At 53.8% G+C, this 27,460-nt stretch overlaps 11 protein-coding genes across 11 annotated transcripts; 4 read left to right on the top strand and 7 right to left on the bottom strand.

The window, feature by feature from the left end:
• Positions 1 to 378: 378 nt before the first annotated feature.
• Positions 379 to 1,275, top strand: J4E83_002985 (uncharacterized protein; the record flags this gene model as incomplete). Its single annotated transcript, XM_049329925.1, has 2 exons — positions 379 to 457; positions 506 to 1,275. 2 exons carry the CDS (start codon positions 379 to 381, stop codon positions 1,273 to 1,275), a joined length of 849 nt encoding a protein of 282 aa, XP_049190421.1.
• Positions 1,276 to 1,345: 70 nt separating this feature from the next.
• On the bottom strand, positions 1,346 to 2,155 carry J4E83_002984 (uncharacterized protein; the record flags this gene model as incomplete). The annotated part of the gene is made up of 2 exons (XM_049329924.1): positions 1,346 to 1,956; positions 2,008 to 2,155. 2 exons carry the CDS (start codon positions 2,153 to 2,155, stop codon positions 1,346 to 1,348), a joined length of 759 nt encoding a protein of 252 aa, XP_049190420.1.
• A 2,523-nt stretch (positions 2,156 to 4,678) lies between these two features.
• Positions 4,679 to 6,808, bottom strand: J4E83_002983 (uncharacterized protein; the record flags this gene model as incomplete). Its single annotated transcript, XM_049329923.1, has 1 exon — positions 4,679 to 6,808. One exon carries the CDS (start codon positions 6,806 to 6,808, stop codon positions 4,679 to 4,681), a length of 2,130 nt encoding a protein of 709 aa, XP_049190419.1.
• Positions 6,809 to 7,689: 881 nt separating this feature from the next.
• Positions 7,690 to 8,625, bottom strand: J4E83_002982 (uncharacterized protein; the record flags this gene model as incomplete). The annotated part of the gene is made up of 3 exons (XM_049329922.1): positions 7,690 to 8,094; positions 8,149 to 8,424; positions 8,482 to 8,625. The coding sequence occupies 3 exons, from the start codon at positions 8,623 to 8,625 to the stop codon at positions 7,690 to 7,692; spliced, it is 825 nt and encodes a 274-aa protein (XP_049190418.1).
• Positions 8,626 to 10,100: 1,475 nt separating this feature from the next.
• Positions 10,101 to 11,546, top strand: J4E83_002981 (uncharacterized protein; the record flags this gene model as incomplete). Its single annotated transcript, XM_049329921.1, has 2 exons — positions 10,101 to 10,541; positions 10,596 to 11,546. 2 exons carry the CDS (start codon positions 10,101 to 10,103, stop codon positions 11,544 to 11,546), a joined length of 1,392 nt encoding a protein of 463 aa, XP_049190417.1.
• A 575-nt stretch (positions 11,547 to 12,121) lies between these two features.
• J4E83_002980 (uncharacterized protein) lies at positions 12,122 to 13,904 on the bottom strand (the record flags this gene model as incomplete). The annotated part of the gene is made up of 2 exons (XM_049329920.1): positions 12,122 to 13,729; positions 13,782 to 13,904. The coding sequence occupies 2 exons, from the start codon at positions 13,902 to 13,904 to the stop codon at positions 12,122 to 12,124; spliced, it is 1,731 nt and encodes a 576-aa protein (XP_049190416.1).
• Positions 13,905 to 14,967: 1,063 nt separating this feature from the next.
• Positions 14,968 to 16,429, top strand: J4E83_002979 (uncharacterized protein; the record flags this gene model as incomplete). Its single annotated transcript, XM_049329919.1, has 3 exons — positions 14,968 to 15,560; positions 15,609 to 15,720; positions 15,770 to 16,429. The coding sequence occupies 3 exons, from the start codon at positions 14,968 to 14,970 to the stop codon at positions 16,427 to 16,429; spliced, it is 1,365 nt and encodes a 454-aa protein (XP_049190415.1).
• A 407-nt stretch (positions 16,430 to 16,836) lies between these two features.
• Positions 16,837 to 18,057, bottom strand: J4E83_002978 (uncharacterized protein; the record flags this gene model as incomplete). Its single annotated transcript, XM_049329918.1, has 1 exon — positions 16,837 to 18,057. The coding sequence occupies one exon, from the start codon at positions 18,055 to 18,057 to the stop codon at positions 16,837 to 16,839; it is 1,221 nt and encodes a 406-aa protein (XP_049190414.1).
• A 555-nt stretch (positions 18,058 to 18,612) lies between these two features.
• On the top strand, positions 18,613 to 19,641 carry J4E83_002977 (uncharacterized protein; the record flags this gene model as incomplete). The annotated part of the gene is made up of 1 exon (XM_049329917.1): positions 18,613 to 19,641. One exon carries the CDS (start codon positions 18,613 to 18,615, stop codon positions 19,639 to 19,641), a length of 1,029 nt encoding a protein of 342 aa, XP_049190413.1.
• Positions 19,642 to 22,020: 2,379 nt separating this feature from the next.
• Positions 22,021 to 22,516, bottom strand: J4E83_002976 (uncharacterized protein; the record flags this gene model as incomplete). The annotated part of the gene is made up of 2 exons (XM_049329916.1): positions 22,021 to 22,130; positions 22,198 to 22,516. 2 exons carry the CDS (start codon positions 22,514 to 22,516, stop codon positions 22,021 to 22,023), a joined length of 429 nt encoding a protein of 142 aa, XP_049190412.1.
• A 1,045-nt stretch (positions 22,517 to 23,561) lies between these two features.
• On the bottom strand, positions 23,562 to 26,348 carry J4E83_002975 (uncharacterized protein; the record flags this gene model as incomplete). Its single annotated transcript, XM_049329915.1, has 4 exons — positions 23,562 to 23,983; positions 24,033 to 24,455; positions 24,504 to 25,614; positions 25,665 to 26,348. The coding sequence occupies 4 exons, from the start codon at positions 26,346 to 26,348 to the stop codon at positions 23,562 to 23,564; spliced, it is 2,640 nt and encodes an 879-aa protein (XP_049190411.1).
• Between the last annotated feature and the right edge of the window lie 1,112 nt (positions 26,349 to 27,460).

The raw sequence follows: 27,460 nt of genomic DNA, 5'->3' as shown, positions 1-27,460 counted from the left end.
AAAGTTACGGGCGAAAAGACAACATAAGCAGAGAGCATGCTACTGGAAGCGCAGCAGCAGCGAGGACGCGCCATTTGGTGCCAGGACTAGACAATGGAGGGAAGGACAGGTATGCAACCAGATCGTTCTTGCTGGACATACGCTGAAAATTGGGATAGCCACAAATTTGATGATACCTTTGAATGGGATGAATGCACATTTTCACATCACCAAGAGTAGCGCGTGCTGAAAGAATGAACGGCGGCATATGGAGTGAAAACGCAACCGGGCATAGTCGCGAATGTCTGATAGTCCCTGCGGCAGGCGGGCGCCTACCCCACGTCCAAAGGCGAGACCCCCGAGAACTCCGCAACTCGACACTTTTTCAACCAACACAACATGGATATGGAAATCAAGAGCCCACGGCGCATCCTCGCCATCGGCGCGCCGGGGGCAGGTGTACTTTCACTGCTGAAGGGTACTTGATACACCCTCTGCATTACGCGCATCTACTGACTCGGCTTAGAACTCACAGGGTCCGCCCCAGAGCAAACCTCCGAAACCACGGCCGGCCTTACCCACGAATGGCGTCTCGAGACCAAATACTACACCGCGAATCTTCCCATATGGGTCGATGAGCTCAGCAACGTCGCGGAATGGCGCACCGAATTCACCAAGCCCGAAGCTCGCGAGGTCGTCACCGCGCTCGGTGCGTGGATATACTGCTTCAAGAAGCCAGTCGAAGCAAAGGATCTGGAAGTGATCAAAGACACCATGCAGGCCGTTTCCGATGTCATCGAGCGTGCCTGTGGATACGGTGGTGACATGGTGTGTTTGGCTGTCGCGATGCCGCAATCCATAACACCATACCTTGAGAAAAGCAATGAAGACTGGGAAGAACTAGCCATGGACTATGGTTTCGAATACGTCGACTCAGAGAAGAAGGGCAAGAACGAGTTTGGCGAGGCGACAGGAATACACAGAGTGCGGGAAGCGCTTGAGGCTGGGGAATGGGAAAGCATGGCGGGGTTGGGCTTGGGCGAGGATGAAGATGGCTTTGAAGGCAGCTTTGCGGCAGAAGAGGCGGAGATGAACATGGAGCTATTTGGCATGAAAGGTGCGCTAGCTGGGTTCGACGACGATGAAGGTCAGGAACCTGGAGACAAAGAGGTCGAAGACCTGGAGGTCATGATGCAAAAGATGGTTGCGATCAAGGAAATGGGCGAGGGCATGGAAGAGGCCGAGCGAAAACGTTTCGCTGCAAAGGCAGTGAACGACCTGCTGAAAGATCTATGATATGGACACATCTGGACTGTTACAGACACTGCCGAGCACCATCGTAAATGCCTACCTACCAGCGACTACTTCAACTCTTCACGCCGAAACACAGCAAAAACGGGAAATCCATCTCTCTCGCTGGCTTCCCATCCTCAGCATCAACCTCTTTTCGCAGGACAAAAGCCTCATCGACCCTCACCTCATTAAACCCTGTCCCTAATAATAACTCTTCCATCTCGCTTTTCTTGATTCCATGCCTCTCTACACCCGGCCTCTTACTCATCGGATGAAACGGCACAGCCTCCGGTCCAAAGTCCTCATAATCCGTTAGCGCGACCATACCTCCAGGCTTCAAGCACTTGTGCATAGTCGCAAGGATCTCCGCCATCGAAGGGATATGATGTAGCGTCAAGTGAGAAACCACAAGATCAAATCGGTACGAATAAGGCGGCGATGGAGCCTCTCCTCGATGGGTAGCAAGGAGCGCTGCTGCGCTTTGCAGTTCATGCGAGTCCGGGTTCGTTAGGAAGTGGTTCACTGAACAGAGATTTGGGTGGTCTGTTGGAAGATCCGCAAGCTTGGTGTCGAAGGCGCTTATCATGCCATCTGCTGTGTCGACGCCGATGAGGCTGCGTACGTGTGGAGCTAGCATGAAGGAAAGCAGGCCAGTTCCGCACCCAATTTCTAGGACGTCGAGATCTGTGATGCTCGTCAGTTCAAGAGCGTAGTGGGATGGCGGCATGATAATACCTTTGTTGCTTCCATCTTTGAATGCGGGCACATAGCGCTTGATGGCCTCGAGTGCTTTTGAAGTTGACTCTACGTGTTTCTCATTCGAATCCCATTCTAGTGCTTCTTTGCTGAAGCGCGCGTTGTTGATCTCTTGACTAGTTGTCATGACGTTGGTGATGTGAAAGTTAAAGGTTATGTGCTTTCGAGGAAGGACTGAAAGGTACTAGTAGCAGTCGTGCATGAACAGTTGTAAAGCAATGCTGGGGTGTGTCGTGATTGATACGAATATGTCATTGTGTATACGTAGAATGTTGTGCGGGGTTTGCGGGCATGATGCGGGGCGCTTCCGTCCTGGGGATGACCGACAGTCGCGACTTCCTGTAATCGTGTCGCGGGACACAAACAATCAAATATCCGCCTTATTTCCCCCGCATCCTTGTAGAACTTTCCGATTCGCCAACTGCAGTCCCATCACTGCAAAACCAGCAGCCGGGATTCTCGAGTGCTCAGCCTTGACGTGGGAGGGGCTGTGCAGCGATGCCTTCCTCGAGCGATCGCACTGGCTGCTTCTCAGCCAATTCTTTACTTCCCCGCTCTTTCCTCTCACCTCTCCTCAGTATCTCAGATATACGTACCACTTGAAGATAACAGGGGTATCGGTGTCTAAGCCTCTTCACTCTAAGATGATCAAATGAGAAACTTCAGCCTGTTGCGATACAGCACCAGTACCATCACACGAAAGAGCTTGGGAAGAGATGGCAGCCTTGGGCTACACACAGCTGGATCGAAGCAAAAGGGCTGTTCGTCTTCTCACTGTAGCGCCTGGTGGCCCGGACGATCAGATTCAGTGCGAACTCACGCATGCTGATCTCGACGAGCGACCTTCGTTTATCGCCTTATCGTATACATGGGATCAAGGCGGCGGACAAGACGAAATTCAATGCTGCGGGCACGTCGTTCAGGTCAGCAAGAATCTCTGCAACTTCCTCCATCGCTTCCGAGTTTGGGATGAAGGTCGCGGAAGTCGGCTATGGATCGATGCGTTGTGTATGTATTATATGCGATGTGAAGATAACTGTTGGTTAGCTGACCGAGCTGAAAAGGTATCAACCAGCACGATGTTCACGAGCGAAATCATCAAGTCGGCCAAATGCGCGCGTTGTACTCGACCGCCACATCTACTATTGCGTGGTTAGGTGACATGGACGGCAACTCTGATCTGGTCTACTCCGCCATACTGTTATCCGCTCCACGACAATCCCTTGGTCTTAGTAAAAATGAGACACGCAAAGCGCTAACAGATCTTCTGAACCGACCATACTGGTCACGCGTGTGGGTCATACAAGAATTCCTCTTGCCTATGGATTTGCATGTGTGGTGGGGTAGATGCCGTGTCAAAGCCAGCGACCTTCGTCAGACTGTTTGGGCCATGGCTGAACTCTCCTCGCGTAGTAAACCCCGATACCCTCTTATATGGGACACGCCTGGGAGTGTTCTGTTGCGTTACAGGACGAACTATCAGACAATGTGTCGTTTTGATAAACACGATTCCTGTAAAGCGTTTGCGGAATCAATGACATTGCCGTCCTTGTTACGATCTTTTTCCGCATCTCAGTGCACGCTTAAACATGACAGCGTGTACGCTCTGCTGGGAATCGCAAGCAATGTCATACATTCATCTAACCCGATTTCACCGGATTACACCAAATCACCCACCGAGTTACTATTGGATGTGCTACGAAATCAGTACGGAGGTGAGATTCCTGAAGCTACACATGCATGGAATTTCATCGAATCACTTTGTAATGTACTTGGCTTGAACCGTCTGGAGATTCAACAATCTGCCTTCGTAAGAGCTCGGAAGGCCAAACGAGAGAGTCGGGCTCTCGACATCAGGAATCTCTCCATCATGTCTTTCGACTGGTGGTCCCCCTTACACCAAACGGTTAGAGGCGACTATATTACCAGGCGGGCGGCAAAGTGGATCATCTTAGCGATGGGGCGGGAAACAGGCTGTTTGGGGGCGCTGCAGGATTACCTCGAATACTCCAGATCGCACAAAGAATCGGTCGAAGGACAGGTCAAGAGTCTACTCAAAAAGAACAAGGCCCTTTTTGGCAAGGCTCATATTCGATCCTGGGCCGACATGTCTGATCTGACGATGGTAACACCCGGCTGTGAGAAAGAGAAACTACATGATGTAGACCCACCTTCTGAGTTTACGATCGACCGTATGTACAAACAACTTCATGATGAAAAGTGGTCAATGTTTTCCAGGACAAACATGATGGGATTCATGAGAACAGCGATTAGCGGAAGCGGGGACAAGTGGGATGTGGTTGTGCCCCAGGAAGGCCACAAACCACAAGTTGCCTCCCATCGCTGGTTTGGAAAATATGGAGCTGCAATAGTATTGGAATGCCGGTGCCAGAGGAATCAAGGTCACACATCTGATGTGCCTTGTTATAGTCCTGACTGGCATGTAGTAGGCACTGCTTTCGTTTACCAGTCAGAGCTGCGTGAGGCCAAATTTTAAGGCATATTCGAGGCTCATTCGGGAAAACATAATTATCCACAGCCATGTACGGCAATGAAGTAAGACGCATTGTCCCGTCTTCGTGCGCCAAATGTAGTCGAACATCCCAGAACATCAACCTAACGTCCAAGCATTATTCCATCCTTCCTCAATTCAATCATAATCGTCAACAAACCCACGCCCACTCCTCCCAAAAAGCGCTTCAATCGCCGCCGTAGCCTGCAGCTGCGCATGCGTCTCCTTAACCTTCTCCTTCTCCCGTTCCAACCTCTTCACTTTCTCCTTCTCCCTCTCCAACTCACGCTCCTTCTCTCGGCGTAGCTTTCTGAGTTTCTCATGCTCGACATCGCTAAACTTGGCTCGCTCGTAGTCCCTCAACTTCTCCACTCGCTCACGGTCGCGCTCTTTCTCGCGCTCCAAATCACGCAGACGATCAATGTCTAGGGATGAGAGTTGGTCGGTGAGGTCGTGGACGCTGCGCCATGGGTCTGGTGTAGATGCACGGCCGAGCAGAAGTGGCGAACGGCGACCGAGGGCCAATGGGTGGGCGGAGTAGCTCATGGAGCGCTCGGTGAGCAGCCTGGGCGGTTCATGCGGCAGGAATGTAGACCAGCTGTACCAACCGGCAGCTTTGAGTTCGGCACGAGCTTTGTTGACATCGTTCTCTAATGCTCCACTGGATTCGATAGCATCGAGAAAGCGCATGCGATGGGAGCTCTGCTGACTCTCAAGCTTGATAAGATTGGGCGGTTCAATGGTGGTGAGGCTGATTGACGAAGTGTGGTACTCTGGGTTCGAAGTGTTTGGCGCTCGGACGAGGAACTTTCGTGCCCAGTCCTTGAGATCAGAGTCTGGCTCATAGCCTTTGTAGATCTCGTTGAGGACGGCTACGGGGTCTTCGTTGAGGATGCCATAGGCGTTCATCCGATCGAGAGCATAGCTCTTGCAGTCTTCGAAGCCCATCAATGTACCCAGCTTGGCAAATTTTACGTCAGTCAGAACGCAGGCTTCACTGGCCGTTGCTTGGGGTTTGATGATGGGTGGCCCCCGACGCTCGATGCCCAGACCTGCTGCCGCAGCGGCGAATGGGCGTGGGTCAGGCCGGTAGGAGCCAGTGTGCAGGAACTCCAGGAAGCGGACGAACGTGTCTTCAGAAACTTCCTTGTGTACCTTCAGAAAGCGGCTACCCGCCTTTTCGAATGCTCTCACTACGCTCAAAAACTCCTCAATCTTGTCTCCATCAACAAGGACTGGTTTGTCCTTGTACATGAACTCAACAGACTTTGCAGAAGGTCTAAGGCGTGCGCGGCGTCTCGTCTCGAGCTCATGACGCCGCTCATTGTACGTTTGGACTTCCGGCTCGCGGACGCACTTGGGCTGGTCGAACAGCGGCTTGCAAACCTTCCCATACCACTTCTGCACTTCGCTCTCGGATGGCCCCTGCACGATGCTATGGCAGTGGCTGCAATACCATCGCTCCCGGTCCTCACGCTCAATTACTTCTCTTCTTCTTGGACTGTAGTGTTCCTCGGCAACGTAGCGAACGTTGGAAGAGCCATGCCCATAGTTGAGAGGCGACAACTCTCTTCCGTGCACAGCTGAGAGCTTCTTAATAGTAAACATGATCTTACCGAAATGCACGCCATGATCCAAGCGTCCATAGTCCACCTCGTCTTCTTTCTGTGCGCCGCAAGCGACCAGAAGGTATGCGTGTATCATGTGATGAATCAGAACCGCGACTATGTCTTTCGCCTTGGCGTATTCGAGCGCGTCCAGATTAAAGACGATAGAGATACGCTTGACCTCAGGATTTGGTCCTAGTCTGTGCGTGTAGGTGGCGCCTGAGACGTCGGTACCCAGGGTGTGAAAATCGAGGAAGACTGCATTTTTCAGATGACCGGCAAAGAGTACTTCATCGAGCTTGTTGAAGATACGATATGGGATCTCCTGGACTAGCCCGTCCCTCTCAAGTGTCGCAGCCCGTATCCGAATGTTCTTCAATTTCTCGGCTGCGTCAGCCCAGTTCTGTTCTAGTCGATCAACGATGAATGCGACTGCCCAATCAATGTTCCATCCAAGATTCCTGTCGCACCTCAGGAAGGGATCTTGAAGTCGGACAGCGACGCTCGATAGCGGTGGACGATAATCATTAGGCTCGAAAGGGATGTAGAGATCTGGTTCAGAATCAGAGGGGTAGGACCTCGAGCGAGCAAGCGCTGCTCCGCCAAAGAAACGATCACCATACGGCAACAACGCAAATTGATCAGGAGAGCCGAGCGTCATTGAGTAGTGAGAGTGATGTAAAGGTCCGAGAGTCTTGGCAAAAGGACAAAGAATCAAGAATTGATCGAACCTCTGCGGGAGGGTAGTTCCATTGCTGTTTTATAGTTGGGTCGAGCGGGAGGCCGAAGCGGATGATGGCTGCTTCCAGCCGGCGCGACGTAGTCGTTGGCGGCAGCTTCTCCGTTCGGAGAGTCAGCATGGAGCACGAATCCTGGTTGATGCGAACGTGATGCAAACGCTATCACGTATTGTTTGTCATGGGCAAGCCAAAGATCTGGGTCGGGGTTCGTTGGGCTACGGGCCAAGTGGTATACCATTGGGTCGATACTGGAAACCCGAAGGTTTTCTTTGATCTGACAGCTGCGCGCCATGCCCATGGGCCAAGGTCGCGTGGTACCGTATAGGCGAACGTAACGCAAAGTTGCAAAACACTGGCTGCTGGAACGGATGTGCTGGCGCTGGTAGGTGGGCGGCTTTCGGCGCCGCTTCTCACTCAGCCTAACAAGTGTCAGTACTAACGGAGACATGCCTTGTGGGGATTAGACGCGAGGACGACATGATGGAGGTGACACGGGTCGAAGGCTAGGTGAAAATAGTAGTATTTATTTAGCGAAGAGCGCAACGAACGCCAGTCGCGGCTCCAATGATCGAGCAGGAAAACAGATGGGATATACAGAGCACGTAAAGGGGAGCGAAAATGAAAGCGCACTAGATGGTGAAGCGCCTGACTGGTAGCCGAATATCGTTCCCCGAGTTTGTCGTAACACATGAACAAAGACGGGTGATGCCTCATTCTTAGCCGCTGGGGTTGCCACGGCTGATCGGTATATAACAGCGAACAGGAATCCGGACTATCGCGCTGTCATTACCAGCCCTGACATTTAGTAGCGTGGGCGGTCGTCAGGACGACCGTACTCGTCGACAGGCCTTCCGCTGACGGAGCCAGGACGCGAACCAGGGCGCGAGCCAGGGCGCGAACTAGGACCCACACTCCTGCCGCTGCCGTCGCCGTAGTGCTTTCGCCTGAGAGCGGCTAACCTCTTCTTCTTGGTGTGCGCATTGATGTAGGTGCCGATGATGAAACCGACAATATTGAAGAAAGGCACCCAGGTGGTCTCGGGCAGGAACTGCTGGGCGAATGCCAGCGAGATGGGCGAGACGATCCAGCTGACCTTCATGACAGGCCAGAAACCGGCCCTGACGGTCGCCTTGACTTGGTGGAAGGTGCGAGCGCCCGCGATGAGGGCCATGGAGACGAGGTAGACGCTGTTCTGGATGGGCGAGATCTGCGACTGTTAGCGACGTGCTGACGATTGACGGCCGTTCGGGTCAGGACTCACGATCAAGTTGCTGAAGAGGATCTGCAGGACCTTGGCCTTCAAGCTCTTGCGCCCCTGGAAGACCTTCTGGAGAGCGCTAATCAGGACGTGTCCAAGGGGCGCGCTGATCAAGGCACCGTAGATAGCCATCTTGGGAACACGCGAGGTGAAGTAGTGGCCCGACTTGCTCCTGTCATGGGCGATCCACGATGCGAGGAACTCTTGGAGGCCAGAGAGGGTGCCCGATGTCAGCATCTTGGTGCGCAATGGGTTACTCTGCAGCTGCTTCAGGTAGGCCTGGCGCGCGTGCCGTCAGTGAAGGGCTCGTCACATGTTTCGTCGCACAAGACTCACAGCGAGATATCCATTGGGACCGCCGCCTTTGGTGAGGGCCTGGCCGAGCTCGTGCATGAGGTCGCCATCCTTGACTTTGCTCGCAGCGTCGGCAACGGCGGCCGTCGCCTTGGTCGTCGTCTCCTTCTCGAATTTGACCGACATGGCGCCTCAATGCGATGCGACAGCAGCAGACAGCGGATGGGCGCGTGTGGGAGATGGGGCTGCGGTCGACGAGGTGTTTTGTGGGGGAGGGTTGACGAGCTGGCCAGGCGTCGGGATGGCTGGGGATGAAGTGTAAACACCTCGGACGACTTGGGTGCTCCGTGCTGCTAGCGCCGAGCCCAAGATGCGGAAGCGCGTGGTCTGGCACAACAACACGACCTCGGTTTCGGCTATGGGTGAGGATGATAGTGCTCAGCCAACTTCCTCAGTTCCAGCCTGCGATATCTGCATACTCTCTGCAGGAAAGCTGATGAAGCTGAGCTACACGGCATGCCGAGGGCGCGTTCGCCTGATGCTTTTGGCGGATGGCAGCGCGTCGGAAGCCGCCGCCAGCACTTGTTTGCACCGAGCAGGCTCGAGAGTCGCTCCCACGGCTCATTACAGGCTCTGCACCCAGCGACAATCGTGATTTACGTGGGCGATGGCGAGTACAGTCATGCGCAGGGTTCATCGCGGTAAGGGACCCTTACGCTGTCGTTGTCGATCGTGAAGTGATTTCCCTGAGCTCTTATCGCTGACTGATCCTGGTCCCTTCAAAAGCCGACGACATCATCACCATCCCTCGTGGGAGCCATCTTCTTTTCGCTGGGGTAAGATATCAAGTCGACTCTCAATGATCTAGATGTAGCCGTGACTTATCATCTATGCCTTAAGATGACATGCGTCGAGGTGCCACAATGTTGAATTAGACACATTGTTTGTACGACCCCAAACTTCTTCGTAAACGCCCTCGCCTCTCATTTCCTACCCCTCACATGGCATCACGTCCTGGCATTCCACCTGGCCTGATCTCGCCCCGCATGGCCTTCTTCGCTCACGGTGGCTTTCTTTTCTTTGTCCTGCTCCAAAGCGTCGTCAAAGCGCTTTCGTTCATTTCATTTCGTCGTTTGTATTGCGAGACAACAACAACAAACAGTCAAGGCACGTGCAAAGACCGTCAGAGGGCTTCTACATTGGTAAAATCGGGTACCCACGAGGTCAGGCCAAACCCGCAACGTGCAAAGCCGCCAAGTGGAGCATGGCCAGCGGGTGACAACTCGTGTGAACGGCCGTTTCCAAAAGACTTAATTGGTTTCGACTGCCCTCTTCCTTCAGTCTTGCTCAAAAAATTACGAGCTGATTAGAGACGAGTTTCCGAGGTCGCTCTTGCTACGCCGCCGCTGTCTTAGGGTCCACGCCTTCACTCACTCCTCGCAGTCTAGCGTGAGTGCACCTGCCCTGTCATTGTCTCGGAACAGCAACTTCAACTGCCACGCTCTTCCGTCCGCCCACCTTTGGTCCTACTTTCTGTGGATCAATTGTCGCGTGTCCCCTCCTGGCGACTTGAGGTCTACATACAGCCGATCGTCAGCGATTGCGAACCTACCAACCCGCGGTATCTGTCTCACGGTATTCACCTCGACCGGACCTTCACAATGGGGAAACGCCTGCGAGTCCCCAACTGTACCCACCTGGACATGGACCGCGTTTTCGGTCAGGAGCAGCACTGCGGCGTCTGCGGGCGCTCGCCATCCATCGGGTTCCTGTACGAGTGCAGACAGGACTGCGAACCTCGTCTTCTCCGCACTCTACTAGCAAGGGATCAGGACAGCATCGAGCCAGTGAAGTCTGCGTTACGCCAGGAGTTGGAAAAGATTGGGTTGGGCGAGAGTATCATTATCACAGCGGAGAGCGGACATTACACCGACAAGCAATTGAACAAGCTCAAGGGCCTGAAGCTTGAGCTCCAACAGGTCATTTTGGACACGCAACAAGCCGCTCAAGCCAGCGATGTCGTCTCTAGACTCACCGCTGCCATGGCTAAGGCGCCATATAGCACCGACGGAGCCTTCAACAGTATGCCTGACATGAACGCAGTGAGTACTTTCTGATGTATTGAAGTCAGTAAACAGACTACTGACCAGCCACAGAAGCCCATGGGATGCAACGTAAGAGCCTGCCACACCTGTCGCCCGTACTATCGAGAACGAATGTACATCCCCTTCCAAGCGGTACTCAACGCAGAGTTCCCGCCCATGACACGCGAAGACATGAAGGAGCTTCCGACAAAATCAGCACACATCATGCGTACCATCGGCACTCGAGCGCAGCCACTACCGTCCTCCACAACTCTAGGCACATCCCCATCGACATTGCCCAACTCCAATTCTTTCGCTACATCTGCAGGCTCACCACTTACCGCCTCTTCCAACACAACCGATTCAAGCGAAGCAACGTTCAAGACAACGCAAACTGACATGGATGAGATCTCGGCTCAGCGCCGCCCCCGCCGACGGTTCTACAAGATGGGTCGTCGATCGTCCGTGGATATTGCCCGCTCCCTTTCTCGCGGATCCAGTCTCCTCACACCTCAAGGTCTCAAATCCGCCGTCCAGGGTATCTTCCGCCCAAACCGAGAATCCAGCTCCGAAGGCTCTAACATTACTCTTCCGCTCCCACGGACTGGCACAGTTCGCGACAACACCGGTTCTCCGCCTGTAGGCGAATTTGATCTCGGAGCTTTGCGTCGCGTTCGGAAGCAGAAAGAGCGCAATGAAGTCAAGAACGGAACGTACACGGGTGGCTTCGAAAATGTGACCGCACATGCCACGGCGCCCAGTGATCCAGCGTCGGGAAACAACAGCAGCACCGACTCTGAGTTCTCGGTATACTCATTTACGACTGAAGAGGAAGAGGAAGTCGTAGTGGAAGGCGTTGCGATCACGGAAGAAGCTGCCGAGACGCACACACCCGATCTTGTTGCTCTTAACGTCCCTGCTATTCATAAGCTGGAAGCCGTGATCAAGACCGCAGAGGTCGCGACTACCGAGATCGAAGAGGACACGGATATTGGATTACAAAGCATCATGACGCAGGTGTAAAGAGGGCAACGGTCTGAATTCCTGGAATGACATACGGGCGGCCAGTAGAAAAGCGGATAAGGAGATGCGGTTTGATGATTTCATGACAACGGAGAAGGATCATGGTTCAAATGAGATTACGGCTGTTAATAAGGGAGGGAGACGAACGGAGGAGGACATTTGCTCACACGTCTCCTTTGATCACCTCCTCTTCTTGCTCGGATGATGAGTAGAGTAGTATCATTATCCGTAATTCGAAAACTTGCTACACTTTAATCAATTGGAAGGATGAACACCCTAGAGCCTACATTACCGCTAGATTCTTCCAATGTGCGTGTTTTATACTAGTGTAGTCTTCAGACCTGTTCAGCCTGTTCCTTGTACGAGGTGGCTAGACACACTTGGTTGAGACTGCAGTGAGTCCAATGCAAGCTGAAAGCGAAAGAAGTCTCACATATCCCATGCTACCAATAGCTATCTTCATGTATGAGGTCCACGGGGTAATCATGATATTCATCTTTTCGTCCCACTCCTATCATACAAGTACAGCGTTTACAATGCCATCCCCAGCCAAGCCTCGTCATTCCCATAGTTCTCTATTTACGGCCAAGCTTCCACCTCGCAATCCTCGTCTGTATATCATCCCAGGTGAAATCTTTCCTCTTGAGCCCCTCCTGCTCACCCTCTTGCAGCACAACAGTCGGCGCTCCAGATCCTCCTCCAATGTTCTTTACCTGGCCACCGAAAACGTGACGGGCCACTCTCCTCAGGTCCTTGACGGTAACATCCTCAATCTTCTTGCACATCTCCTTGACGCCGACTTTGCGGCCGTGGACTTGGACTTGCCTGCCGAGGTCTTCTAGCTCCACCATTCTGCTTTCGAGGTTCATGAGGAGCGAGGAGCGGAGTTGGTTTTTCGCGCGTTGGACTTCGACGTCGTTGAGGGCGGAATAGCCGGTTTCGTCGCCGAGCGATTTGAGTTCGCGGCACATGACTTCGAGCATTTGGGTGACGTGCGAGGGGGCGCATGAGGATGCGATGCCGAAGAGGCCGCTATCAGTGTAGCTGTGGTTGAAGGCCACGCAGGATTCTACCCATCCGTGCTGGTTCAGTACGTTGGTGTAGAGACGCGAGTACATTCCCTTTCCTGGGCCACCTGCACTGAAGGAGCCGCCACCTCCGAGCAGTGTTTGTAGGGTCGCGAGGGCGTAGATGTCGGGCGAGGAGATGGGGAGGGCTTCGAAGGCGAGGTGGATGTGCGACAGGCGGGGGAGCATGGGGTTTGCTGGTGGTGGGATCGGCGGTAGTGTGAGGAAGCCACCAGTGTACTGTGAGGGTAGCGATGTATCTATCGGCGGGAAGTTGAGGTCGAGTGATGTGTTTACGGAGGCGTTGGAGGTAGCCGATGTGGAGAGGTTCTTGAAGAAAGGTATCTTTGAGAGGAGTTTCGAGGTCTGCGGTGGTGCCCCGGTGGGTGTTGGGTGATCGGCCGTGAACATCTGCTGTTGCGGTGCGCTGTTAGAAGCTGAACTGTTAGAGTCGAGGCCGATGAGCGATGGGCCGGTGCCCTTCTCCATGTCGCCAAAGTACTCTTCTGTCAGGCGGACAGCTTCGTTGTGGTTGACACCGGCAAAGGCAACGACTATCCGGTCGGGCTTAAAGAACTCTTTTCGGTATGCCTCGACAACGGCGCGGTTGATGAAGGGCAGGCGCTCCTTGGGACACAACAGAGGGTTGCCCAGAGTGTTGTCCTTGAAGGCTGCCATGTGTACGAGCTCCGGCAAGATCAGCTCTGGCTTGCTCCAGATCTCTCCAATCTCGTAATCGGCCGTCTCGAGCTGTTGCTGTACCTCGTCTTCTGTCACCATTGGATCCCGGATCGTCTCGGCAAGGACACCGACGGTGGAGGGAACGGCGGAGTTGAACGTGGCGGACTGGTACATGACCGACTCTCGGCTAGACGCGCATTGTATGTTGCCGCCCAGTGTCTCTACCTTCTCCATCATCTGGTCGCCGGAGGTGGAGCGTGTGGACTTGAAGGCCAGCCGGTCGATGATATGGCTGACTCCGCGCAGTGCATCGTTCTCGTACCGCGAGCCCGCGTCGACGTAGACTCCGATACCCGAGAAGTGGCCCGGCAGGGCTTCGGTGGCGACGCGGATGCCATTGGGGAGAGTGGTGATCTGGTCGAGTTCGGCGGGATCCTGGACAGCAGTTTAGAATGGCTTCGGCTTGCTACGTGAACTCAGTGCTAACCCTCTCTTCAGCGACGGCCGTGGCCAGGCTCCGTCTGCCTGCGCATGGTGCTGACCGTGTGAGCGACGCCGAAGTCTTGGACAGTCCCCGGGATAGCGGTCGGTACGTGTGCGGTCTTAACATTTCTGGCGTGGGTGAGGGCAGCACCCGTCGCGCGTTCCGAAAAATTCCCCATCTTCGGATGACATGATGTCACGTGCGCGGAGACCCAGTGCAGCGGATCCCTTACACCATGAAGGCGGCCCCACACCGCAACGCTGCGATCAGCGCATGAACTCTATCTAACATGGCCATGTCGGTTTGGATGCTCACATATATCCGCGGGGAACTATATTTAGTCGGACAAGCGCCGCCGTGATGCAGACACATGGAGCACGAGGGCGGAGGGGTTTCAGACACCATCTGCCATCTGCCATCTTGTCATGGACCTGGACATGGGCATGGGCCTGGCAGCTGTTACCGTCCCGCGTGACGTTCAGCAGTGCGTCTGGTAGCGACGGCCGACAAGAGCTGACTTCATCATGTCGACTCTGGAACCCTGTTACCAGTACATGCTAGAGGTCCGTCTTCTTGGTAGTCCCGCATCGCCAGTCTAGAGGCGGCCTGCTCCTCTTCTGGTTTGCTTGGCCCGTCCAGGCCGCCCTGGCCTTGTTCGCGCACCATTGCCAGTGTGCATTTGCATTCATCATTTGCCCCAGTACCGCAGTGTCTCGGACTCTCCCACCCATGCGTGCTCTTGTAAACGGGCAAACTGCGTCGTCTGTCAAACGCTGTCGAAACTCGCGCATTCACATTCCCGCCCACGCCAGCTTCAGGCCTTAATCCTCGCTCTGCGCCGCTGACGGGGGTGATGTTCACCACAACAACAACCCCAGCCCTCCCTACAGTTGCGACTGCCGTCCCCAATTCGCCCTCGCAGCGACCCACGGGCGTCCACAGAGGCATCAGCTTCCTCCGAAACCTGCACCTGCACTCCGGCAGCCAAGCCGACGCTTCACGTGAGGACTCCCGAACCGGGACACGGCCACGCGCCTCAACACACACTCCACCTGCCTCGCCCGCCTTTGCCTCGTCGTCCCACCAACACACGGCCGCCCGTCCAGATTCACTGTCGAGGAGCCACACGGCCGATACCCACCCCCAGCCTCCCTCCACCGACTCCCCGCCCACTACCCCCAAACCCACCATGACGAGAACCCGTTCCGAGACGGCTCAGCCCCAACTGCAAGTGCGCAACAACACCGGACCCACGCCCACCTCAACACCAGGGCCCGCCACCGCCCAACCGATGGAAGGCGCTCCCGAGAGCGCGGGCGCCGTCAAGCACCTCCCCTCGATTCGTTTCATCCCGCATCAGGACCCCCGAGCCGGCAGACCTTCGCTGATATTCCCCACCATCAACCGCACCCTCCCCGACGAGAGCGCGATTCTTCGCGTAGGAAGATACTCGGAGCGCGACAACCTCCCTGAAGTCCAAACCAATGCCCCGTCGGCTGCGGCCATCGGCTTCAAGTCCAAGGTGGTCAGCAGGAAGCACTGCGAGCTGTGGTGCAAGGACGGCAGCTGGTATATCAAAGACGTAAAGAGCTCCTCGGGCACCTTCCTGAACCACATCCGTCTAAGTCAGCCGAACGTCGAGTCAAAGCCCTTCCGCATAAAGGATGGCGACATCATCCAGTTGGGCATCGATTTCCGTGGCGGCGAGGAGATGATCTTCAGATGTGTCAAGATTCGCGTCGAGTGCAACCGCGGCTGGCAGCAGGGACTAAATACTTTCAAGTAAGTTTATTTGTCCGCGCGGTAGAAGGCGACTACTAACCCGCACAGCAAACAAACCCATCAACGACTACGCGCACTTGCCAAGAACAAGAAGGAGGTCACGGGAGACAATGCTTCCACACACACGTCTGAATGTGCGATTTGTTTGATGTCCATAGCCGTACGTACTCCCGTAGTATCGAGACCTAACCGTACTAATCAGCGCACAGCCATGTCAGTCCCTGTTTGTAGCACCCTGCTCCCACGTCTGGCACTACAAGTGTATCCGTCCTATTCTCAATGGACCCACATGGCCCAACTTCCTTTGCCCAAACTGCAGGGCGGTCGCAGATCTAGAAGAGGATGTAGAAGACATGGGCGAGTTCGAGGATTGGGAGGGTGACGAGGAGGTAGTCAACGGTGACACGGCTCCTCACGCCAGCGCGGAGCAAGGTGACCGTCACGTCACTCCCCGTGCCTCTGTCGCCCAGATCAATGGCACCGATTCAGACGGTGGTGTTGATTTGACGGATCTACACCATCAGATCACAAACATCGAGAACCAGACTGTACTAGAGACGCCCGATCGCCGCCTCACGCCACCAACATCGTCAGTCACACAGCCAGTGTCCATCAACGTCAACGGTGCGAATGAGTACGTGGGACTATCGCCTCTGTATCCTGCCGGCAGCAATGGCCTAAGCCCTGATCGCGTACAGGACGGTCCCATGACCCCAAGGAACGACGCCGGCCCTTTTGTGCTCGATGGTAGTGCGGGAAGAACAGCCGGCAGCCGCATGCGCGAGACTTCCCCTCCGTCTGATTCCGACAGCAGTGGAGCGCGAAGTAACAGTGGAGCACCGACTCTCCCTCCGGTGCGATTTGACTAGCTGATCCGCAAACTGAGCGTGTTGCATCTTTCAACTTCTTTCTCTTGGAAACCTCTCCTTTCGGGCTCAGTTGCATATTTCCGGGCGTTATGGCGTGTACAAAGCGATTGTTATGATCTCCATGTAGGTCTGGGTGGGGGGATCATGTTGCAATGTGTTATAGTTCAAGAGTAAGCAAGACATACAGGAGGGCGGAAGAACGGTAGCTAATGTATTGTAACAAAGTCAACCAAATCTTCGCGCTTGCAGCTTTCTTTCCGTCTAGGACACATTCGTTTGGCCATTGTGCTTCTGGGGTATCTACGCTATGGAAACTCGTAAAGACCAAAACAAACATTAGTTCGTGGCTGACCATCTCGTTATCTCGTCGTACTTCATCTTTTCCTTCAGATCCAGTCGTTGGATTTTCACTCGCAAAACGACTCACACTCGAACATACCCCCCATGGCCCTCCCTTCGTGACTCGCCCTCCACTCCTCCAACAACACCATAACCTCCTGCCTCGTATCCTCAATGATGCCGTCCATCTTGATGTCATTCTTATCATATCCAAACGGATCCTCCAACTGAACACCAATACCCTCAATACCATAGAGCGTGAACGCAATGATGGCCACAATGGGCACACTCCACCACCTGTAATCATCGACAATGGCAAAAGGAAGGACACATGCATACAGCGCCAGGACCTGCTTCTGGTGAATCAGGTGTGCGACAGGGATGGGCGTGCTGTGAATAGTCTCCATAGTGCCGTACGCAGAAACAAGAGTGTTTAGCTGAACAGTCATTTGCGAGGAGAGGGGCGCATGGAACCAGCCTCTATCGTGACCGCGGCGGATGTAGCCTTCTAGCAGGATCGTGAGTTGTAAGGGCAGACCGAGACCTTGATCCTCGTAGCCCATCAAGCCTTCCGGAAGGAGCGACACGTATTCGTCCTTCTTCATAGGTGTTGTTCCATCGCCGTTCTCGAGGGTGGCAGTCGATCCGCCGAGAAGCGGGGTGGTACTCGTGCTGTTGTTTGTGAGAATGGGAGGATAGAACGGACCGAAACTACCAGTGCGGTCGATGTAGCTGGGGCGTCTGGAAACAGGACGGGAGCGGTTCGGGTAGACGCTTGGTTGAGGCGGCAGAGTAGCCAGACTCGCAGGTGGGATATTGAACTCCGCGCGGAGGTTGTGTTTGATAGAGTACAAGACGGCTACCAGGACTCGGACTATATTCTCGGTATCCCTTCTTTCTTCTTCCGTGGCATGGCCGTCTTTGTCGCGGGAGTTTACGAGACAGATCCGAGCGAGGTTGCGGACGCAGGTTCCGATTGTGGTGAGGCAGTTGCGGCCGGTCCAGAAGCGGTCGTAGCCGGTGCTATTGCGGAAGACTAGCATCAGACCGACTACTATGGAGAGCGAGGGTATGATGGTCGCGGGAATGGATATGCTGTCCACATAGCGGGTGTCGATGTATACGATCAGGACGGTGAAGAGCGAGTGGAGGAGCACGGGTATGAGGATGATGTCGTGTACGGCGCCCTTTGAGAAGCGGAGGACGAGAGGGAGACGACGGGGTTTACGGCGGAAAGCGTGAGCGAGAGGGTAGGTAGGTCGACGCGTTGGGATCTCTGGGGTTGACATGATTGCGGAGGTGGAGGTGAGAGCGAAAGCGATGGTGTTCAACGCGACCAGGCGGTGTATAAGAAGGTGGAGAGAGAGCCCGCTCTCGTATCTTCTCCCCGCGATAGATGAGGCGGTATGAGTGGGGACGGTATGGGGAAGACGACGAGGTGGCAGGGATCCGCGCCGTGGGCCGAGTCGAAGCTTTCTATACGAAACCCAAATGGCGTAGAACAAAGTCCATGACGACTAACCCCTCGCCATGGAATTCTGCGACCATGGCTCACAAGACCTCACGCGATCGGTGATGCGAAGCTAGTGGTTGAGCTTCTCAGGGTCCATCTCTCGTCACATGTGAATGAAGATGGACGGGTCGTCGCCAAACGTGGGCTCCACGTGCGGGCCGATGACGCGATAAGCAACTTCCCGAGCAAACCTCGGTCAACACGCGGGTGGTGTCATGTTTTCTCTACGCGCGGAATCAACAACACCATGCAGGCTCGATAGCACCGACACTCCTTTCTGCTCGCCTCCAAGACTCCCTTGAGCGTCTACCCTAATACTCACTTTCTCAACATGGAGGACTCGCATCCGGACTCCACCACCATCCCTTCCTCTGCCAGCGCAAACCAGCCAACTCCACAACCCGATGCGAAACCTACACCCACACCACCGTCGCGATTGACAACGATACAAAAACTGCGCTTCCTTCTCCTAAGATACCTCGCCAGAACCGCTGGCACCGCAGACCGCACGCTCGTCCGCCTCTCCAAACTCCTCTCCACACCCAGCGGCACCGACGTCCTCCTCTGCACAACCTCGTACACCCTAACCCTCATCCACGCCGTCCTCTCCCGCGTCCTCGAACGCCGCCTCGCATCCATCGCCACCGAAATCGCCGAGAAAGCAGAGGGTGTCCTGCTCCCTGGCGAAACGCTCATAGCCAGCCTCCCAGCGCCCACGAGCACAAAGGTCATCGCACAAGTAGTCGGGAGTTCGAGAGCGCTTGCGGCTGTCATATCCGATTTCCGCATCTTCGTGCGGTTATGGGGTGTGTTGGGATTGTATACTTGGGCGCGGGATACATCTCAAGACAGGTTGCCGGAAGATGCGACTAGGAAAGAGAAGATACTGAGAGGGCTGACGTGGACGGCCATCATGTCCTGTGTCGGTTTCCAAGTTTTGGAGAACGGCGCGTACCTAAGCTCAAAGGGTGCGTTGACGACGGCGAGATGGACGGGCGATGTGGGTAAAGCGCGGGAGAATGCGTGGTGGTTGTGGAGTTCGAGGTTTTGGGCGGCATATGTTGGTGTTGAGCTGGTTCGTTTGGGTGTGCAGCAGTATTACGCTTCGTCATCTGAGTCGATATCGGTGAGCTCGGGCGATGGGGAGAAGGAGGATAAGATCCAGAGGGAGGAGCGGATCAAGGCCAGGAAATTGGAAAACTGGCTGTGGTGGAAGGATCTGGCGTCTAATCTGGCATATGCGCCCATGACTGTTCACTGGTCATTAGGACAGGGGTTGCTGAGTGATTGGGGTGTTGGTGCTTGTGGTATGGTTGCTGGTGGGGCACTGTTGGCTGACGCGTGGAGGAAGACTGCGTGAGTGTATGGCAGGCTCCATCAATTGGGATAGCACCGCAGCGCATTCCTCGAATTCACACATTTCCTACCGCGAATCATCACATGGCCAGTCAAGTACAGTTGGGTTAAAAGGTTCGATTGTTCAAGGTACGCTTCCGTCTCGTGTTGAACAGACAGCCAGACGTACAGAGACGAATCTACAAAGAGCGGAGTGAGATACAGCAGAAAAGAAGAAGAAATGGTAATGACTGTCCAAATATCCACGCCGTTGCCAGCTCCGTCTACGAGGCGCCTCATTCACCACTTGTCCTCACTGTCCAACAAACGCGGCAATCTAGCAAGTAACCTTGTAGCTCACTTTGCCATCAACATTCTTGCATGACTGATTGTAGTTGGGCTCTTTCTTGTACACAGTAAAGTCACCACTGCACATCGGTCCAGAGTAGAGGTTCACTACACATCCATCGTTAGCGCCACGATCGCAAGTCCAAGAATGCTGAGGGCCGTAGACTTACCTTGGCAGTTGCCCTCTAAGTAGTTGACTCTGATGCTCGCAGCATTGGGTAGGTCACCGCATACGTCCTTGTTAACCGTGGGGTAGTGGTTAAGGCGTCCTGGTTCACCACTACCCATGCAGCCTCGGACGTCCCAAGTGTCGAAGTCGGCCTGGAAGGCACTCACGCTGGAGCTCATGACAGCGAAAGCGGACAAGGTGGTAACAGCGGTGGAGAAATGCATCTTGAAGTTTAAGACTGAAAGGTCCTGGTGGATTGAAAGATTTCTGATGTAGTGAAGATGGAAGTGCGGGAAGATGTGTTGTGAGCTGTCTGAGTGTGTCTCTTCACAGACTTTATACATCTTCTCACTTCTATAGTCTCCCTTCTCAAATATAACGTTGTCTTCACTCATCGGACGTAAGATGGCGTTGGTTTTCATGCCCTTTTGCCTGCTACGGTCATTCTGTAAGCTGTTGGCGAGCAGTTTGTCAAGTATTGTGGCGATGACATCGTGTCAAGTGATACTTAAGAGTACGTTATAGACCTCATGATGGCTCCGGTGGAGTGTGATGATGGACACTGAGCTGATCTTATGTTGTTGGCTGGGCGGTAACACAGTCAGGACCTCAGGACCCTTGACGCAGTAAGCGCGCGTATCCAATAGCTTAATTCTGACAGGGTGCTATATGGTGTATTATAGCTCGATGTGATCATGCGCGTCGCATAGCCATACTATGTCCGGACGTGCGCTCTGGTCGAATGCTGGTTTCGGACAGCTTAGGACGGTTGTCGGTGAAGGCATCGAAGATGAACACCGTTATTACTAAAGATATTACTGGAATAGACACACAAGTGTCTCTCTACTCTGATTCAGAATCGCGTTCCGATGATGACTCGCCACTGGGACTCTCAGTCCTGCTTCTCTTCGCAGAGCGTGGTTCGTGAGGATCTGTTCTACAGCCCTTAGCATCACCGTACCCCTTGCAACAACTCCAGACGAAACCTTCAGGATACTCCTCGCGCATTTCCTCGGTATCGATCTCTCCGTGGCAGTTTTCATCATGATCGGCCCAAAAGTCCTCATCTTCAAACACCTCCAAGTCTCCTTGTATAGATGTGAGTGATACATTTATGGACTTTGATGGTCGGGATCTTCTTACCTGGATGCCATTCGCACCTTTCCTCCTTAAGTATATCAAACTCTTTATAACACTGCACACAAATGTCGAAGCGTCGACCGCGCTTCTGAGTTCTTGGTAACTTGAAGGCGTAATTCTCTGCGAGCGGCCCATCAAGAAGCGACACGGCTGGCCGCCCTGCTGCTTCTTCCTTCACAAAAAGCTTGTCGTGTGCTAGCTTGAAAGCTTCTGGCGACTCGTTGCATATTTCGAGCAGGACAGTTTGTAAGCGCTTGTGAGTCGAGGTCTTAATGACTTCCTCTAACTCTTGTCGCGCAAGGTGTTCTCCACTGGTGACGCGTGACATGGCGCTAAATAAAAGCGACAATGAATGAGATGAGTTCGTTGAAAGAGTGCTACGCGTTCTGACAGAAGGTTCGCGATAGGAAGATTGCGGATTGAGCGGCTCACTAGTACAAACACGAGATAGCGTGCCTTCCGGACGCGCTACCACGTGAAAGCACGCCACATATCGAAGTCGAACTCATCACGATGCAGCAAGAAGCTTGAAAATGCATTCAATCGTTTCAAAAAAGGTATATACATGAATGATTGCCTCCAACATGTCCGACACTGGTATGCGGATGAAAAGTTCTTTGGGACGCAACATCGATCCCTCGTTACAACTCGCCGATGCACTGCATTCTGGGACCGTGCAAACCGCTCACCCTCAGATGCCGCCAACGACCCTCTGATGGTCTTCACGATCAATTCCTTACAACAAGTTTACCATCCGGAGCAAGCAACAAACGCGTTGCCACTGGCACCAGTGTGTGTAATCTCTCCCGCACGCTGTCCAGCAGTGTTGAAGATGACACGATCAGCACCCGGAGATCCTAAACACCTCAGTCAGCACGCATTCTCTAATTGGCCCTTTTTCTCATCAACACATATTGGACTTACCACCAGTGTAAGCACCCGAGGTCCTCAGCGGGAACTCTTCATACGGGCCCGAAACCAAAAAGTCAAAGCCCTCATAGTTGTTATACCGATGGGGGTAGGTCGAGCTACCAGCTTCGTCTCCGGCCTGGTAGAGCTTGTAACCCGCACTGCGTGCAGCAGAGACTTGGGATGAAGTGTAGCATGTTGAGCCGCACTTGACGTAGCAAGATTGTCTAGACTCGACAGCAGCAATCTCAACGGGTGCCTCTTCGGAGACTGAAGTGGGGAGAGCGAGGGCAATAGGCGCGATGAAGAGGAGGATGTTGGTGAGGAACTTCATGTTGGCGGCTGGGAGAGAATGAGACGACGAGCGAGTGTCTTGTCGGGAATTGTGTAACGAGGGATCGGCGGGGCTGGTAGACCTGTCTTTCAAACAAAGGGTGCTACATAGTAGCTTTATACTGCCTTACTACCTATCACCCCAGTGTAGTCCAGCATTTAGTCCAGCGGTCGCCTCCGAACCATCTCAACCCTAAAGTGGAAGATCATACTCGAAAGCAATTAAACCCGGACGCAGAGGACCTTAGCACCTTTCCGGAAGGAACAATTGCTCCGCGAAGCCATGCAGCAGAGGCCCTCTCAAGCTGGGGTAGAGGAACCTATCACAGACTACCACTCCAAGCGTGGCACCTACAACACCATACTAAGCGCAGACCCTCGGTCCTTTCATACATCCACCACCCTCTCACGTTATCCCCTCCCATTCGCTCGACAACAACATCACGCATGAATTCCCGCTACCAAGACAACCGGAGCATCAACATCCCCAGCACCACCCCATGCATCCAGGACATGCGACTTCCGCCGATCAGGAAGGTACGGACAACGATTCGCCGGTTATCTCCCGGAACTAAGATGATGTGTTTCAAGCTGCTTATCGCCGGAGATCTGGCGGTGGTGCACATGTGCGTGTTCGATAGGCTGAGTGCGGTTAGGGATCGACAGGGAAACGCGGCAACTAGCGCTGGATTTGGAAGGTGGGCCTGGGCATTGGGTGTAGGAGGCATGTAGACTAGGAGATCGACCTCCACGACGGTAAGTGCGGATGGTAGTAGAAGCGAGTGCAGCGATGCGGGCGGCTAGGCGGAGGTGTCGATTACTGAGCGAAAAGTGCCGGATGCGGTCTTGACCGTTGTTCGGTACTAATGATAAGCAGCTCGCCCAACATGCACTCACTGACCGAAGGCGAAGATAGGTAGAACATAATACAATCTTCGTAAGAGATAGAACACGATAGCAATATCATTGTTGTACACTGTAAGGCTGCCTTCTGCGGCTATGTAAAGCATGAGCTAAGATCCAAACCAGCTGGCAATGTGCATAGCCTAAGCAATATAAGCATACAGTCCGTCATCTTCTCTTTCTAGGAATTCCTTCTCGATCAAGCGATCAATGTTTCTCTTGATACCGCTGACCTCCAATGTTCCTCTGTTCCTCGTCGCTGAGATGGTCTCGCTGACCAGTTCCGCATGGCTGATTCTCTTCCTCGCCTTGAGAATCCTGACAATGGCAGCTTGCGTCTCGTAGTTGCGGTCAGCAGCAACACGCTCGTGGGTCTCCTTGTTCTCGGCTGCTGTTTCCTTGAGCTGGACGGTGTTGACCTTGATACGGTACTTGGGGTCTGTGAATGACGCGTTGAGTGTGAAGGTGTCGGTTTCGTTGATCTCTCGGCCTTTGGGGTGTTTGGTCAATGGCCTGACTTTTGCGCAGGCTAGGGACTGTAAAGTGCGATTAAGCTCGGCCGGCGCTATCAGATGTTAGTGATGCGAATATAGTAGATCTAGCGCGCAACTCACGTAGTCCAGTGGCTTGTTTGAGGTACTCGTAGTCAATGTGCTCATCATCCGCTCGGCCGTTGAAGAGCAAAAGAACGATAGCCTGGAAGGAAGACACCACCAACTCCTTGAGTCCCTTGGGAAACCTGGCTTTGATCTGGCAATGGGCAAGCGCGTGCTTGAACTCCAGCTTGCGACCAGAATGCTTAACCTTGTAGTGTGCTTCGAATTTGTTGATCGCAGACTGGATCTGCGGAGGGAGAATAACAGGAACAGTGGGATATGTAGGCCAAGCTGACGCAGAAAGGACGTTGACGTTGAGATCCAGGCTGAGCTTTTCGTTGCGTTCCTCACTAATATTCTTGTACGAACTCATCTCTTCTCGTGAAAGTTCGATGTCACGGAACATCTGTTCGAGGTTGGCGGTGAAGCCAGCACCACATTCTGCAGTACGTTAGTATTTCAGCAAGTCGCAAATAAGTACGCACTTACCAATCTTCAGCCTCGACAGCATGCTCCTCTCAGCGTCTGCACTCGCACTTCGGCCCATCAACAATCGTCTGGCCAGATCTTTCTTGTAGAAAGCTTCGAACACAGCCTTGCCGTGCAAGAAGCGGAACAAATCGAGAACCTGATCGAGCTGATTATTGACTTCTGTATCTTCATCGAAAACACCTTCTTCGTTATCTTCTTCAACTTCTACAGCAGCGGGCTTGTCTGCTTTGCGGCTAAGCTGTGCTGGTATCGCTTTTGCACCTCCCCTCAGCAGCATGTCCACGTACTTGGCGATCATCTCGCCAGTCTTCGAGTTGTCCGTGCCCCAGCTTGCACTCGTTTTCTTTGTCTTGTTCATGAACTTGTCAAAAGATTCTCGCAAACCGTGACCCAACTCCTCATCTCGGTGGAACGACGCCTTCCACAATGTGTCTAATTGGCGCTTCAATGTGAGCAGTTGTATCACCATGTTATCCTGCTCCTTGTCATTGAACACAATAGCTGTGCCTTCGTCCTCGATCCACTTTGTGAACCCTGGCCGTAGCTTTGAGCCAAGTTTCCTCCGTTCGAGTAACGTGTATAGTAGCTCAAGATCTTCAATGGCGTTGGTTTCGAGGAGATCCGCAAGCTCGTCTTGATTGGTCAGTCGCTCCTCCCTCTTCGATATCAAGTGGTCCTCGAATAATGTGAGGAGCTCTCGTTTTGTGGTGTTTGGGAGGCTGAACATGTCGACCCTCTTCATCTCGCGATCCATGAGTGCTTTCGAACTGCGGACGTATTCGGGTAGTGACTTTTCTGAACTCTCTGTGTTTGCCCACCTCGCAACGTATTCCTGACTGATCTCCATCAAGCGCGGCTCAAAGGAGCGTGTGTAGACTTGCATGTCGTGGAACATGTTGACCGTCTTGGAGAACATCTCGCTGTCCAGGTCCCCTTCCATTCGGTCATTAGCGACAAGATCGCAGGCACCGTCGACAATGCGCGGGTTCAATTTGGAGTGTTCGAAGATGAGGGAGCGGAAGAGGCTGATCGAGATTTCGCGCAGGGACTCGTGTCGCGGGAGTAGGTAGGCGCGGTCGAGATAGCAGAAGATCCAGTCAAGATATTTCTGCAGTTTGTCAGTATGACAGCGTGCGCACGTATGCGGGTATTACTGACCATTTGGCTGTTCCACACTACCCACGCCTGCAGAGTTGCCCGCAGTATGTCAATGTTTGGCCTTCCCAGACTCTCCTTAACCTTCGCCTTCAGACTCCCACCCACATAGTCCTTGCATTTGGCTATCAAACGCTCTTTGATGTCTTTCGCCATATTTTGGCGACATACATTCTCTACACCTCTGTATAGTTCTTCCAGACTGAAGTCAACATCCCCTTGCCGAAAGATGGTGTCCAAGGCCTTCTCGATCTTCGCCCATGTTTGGTCCAGGAAGACCCTGGGGTCCACCTTCCTCGTGGGCTTGAAGTTCTTGACCACCAATCGCTTGGGACCATTGTTGGCATGCATGTTGGGCGCTGCTTTGCGCATGCCATTCCGTTGCCCGCTGGCTTTGGCAGGGCTGTTGTCGGGGCTTGATGTAATGTCTACCACATCGGCATTGCTCGATAGTCCCGCCTTCTTGCTGGGGAAGTGATACATCTCCGCTGTGCTCATCTTGGTAATCGGCGCCGGGGGTGTGGCGATCTCGGTGGTGGGGATCGGAGAGCTGTCTCGTCGTGTGCGCTTGCTAGTGGGTGAGAGCGGCGCTGCGGAGGCGAGATTTGGCTTGGATTGTGTGGTAAAGAGCTCTTTGATCGTCTTGCCCGAGTGCTTCCGTTTCAGTGCACCTGGATTGGCTGACATTGGGCGGACGTGGGGAGGACCCGGAAGCTGATGATTGCGGAGCTGTTGCTGTTAAAGCCGCGGCGATGGCAGTGACGCGCTTGATCCATGCCCCTTTCGGGTACACTAATGACGATATCGATAACGACGGAGATCTGAGGGTACATGGACAAACAAATCTCTTACATCTCATCTCGTATGCGCACATGGGAGCATTTCAATCTTTCGTCCAACTATGCTTTGACGCGGCTGTTGAGGCTCTGGGTGCGACAGCATGGTTGATGATGTACTGTGCATCGTGCCGCAGATCTGTCATCAGCCATTGACACCCGCCGCATGCATGCCGCTCACATTGCGATGTCATCGTTTCCATCCTTCTCGAAAAGCTCGCATTTCGGGCGAGCGAGCAACATTTTGTTGAAATTGCTTGCAAATAGAGGGTGTGTGGATGCACCAGGTTGTTACGTCTTGCCTACTTCGAGCGCCAACATCACGACCACCGACAGACGTCTGGCTCATCGGCTCCTCATCCTTCGTTTACAAGATATGATTGCGAGATCACTCGACGTCCGCGCCGTCGCCGCTGCTGGCCCTCTATCTCGCCAATGCTACCCAACATCTTTGCGGCGTAGCTAGCTGCCATCGGGATCTTTCTATTATCGGACATCTGTTCCTTCTCTAACTTCTCTAGCGCCTACCCGATTGATGTAGATACCGGCTAAAGTATTCCAGGCTGACACCATGAAAAGGGATTTGGGGCTGAAACCTTGCGGTCAGCCTTTGCACATGGTTTGGCCGCCCCTTCGTCGTACACTCGCCGGTTCCTTCGCTTCAGTCATATCTTTTATCGTTATCATCACGCCCGCCCTTTCTTTTACGTTTGCGCGGCCAAACAAACAACAAAGATCTCGTTCGTCAGCTACAATGTGTGCACGCGCATTGAGTTGCCAGCGGTGCGACGACTTGCGGTCACCCCACGCGCCGATTGTGGGGTATCTACCCGTGGGCTTCTCCAGACGGCTACCGTTTGTGGAGACGTGCCGGGGGTTCTCTATGTGCGCACGCGAGTCTTGACCAGCACGAAGAACGGAAGTGAGCACCAACACCGTAACATCGATGCTAAGTGCTTCGCC

Source organism: Alternaria metachromatica, assembly GCF_023757995.1.
Source record: "Alternaria metachromatica strain BMP 0045 chromosome Unknown scaffold_5, whole genome shotgun sequence".
Lineage (NCBI taxonomy): Eukaryota > Fungi > Ascomycota > Dothideomycetes > Pleosporales > Pleosporaceae > Alternaria > Alternaria metachromatica.
The sequence above is the reverse complement of the archived record's forward strand: the minus strand, read 5'-3'. Positions and strand labels throughout refer to the sequence as shown.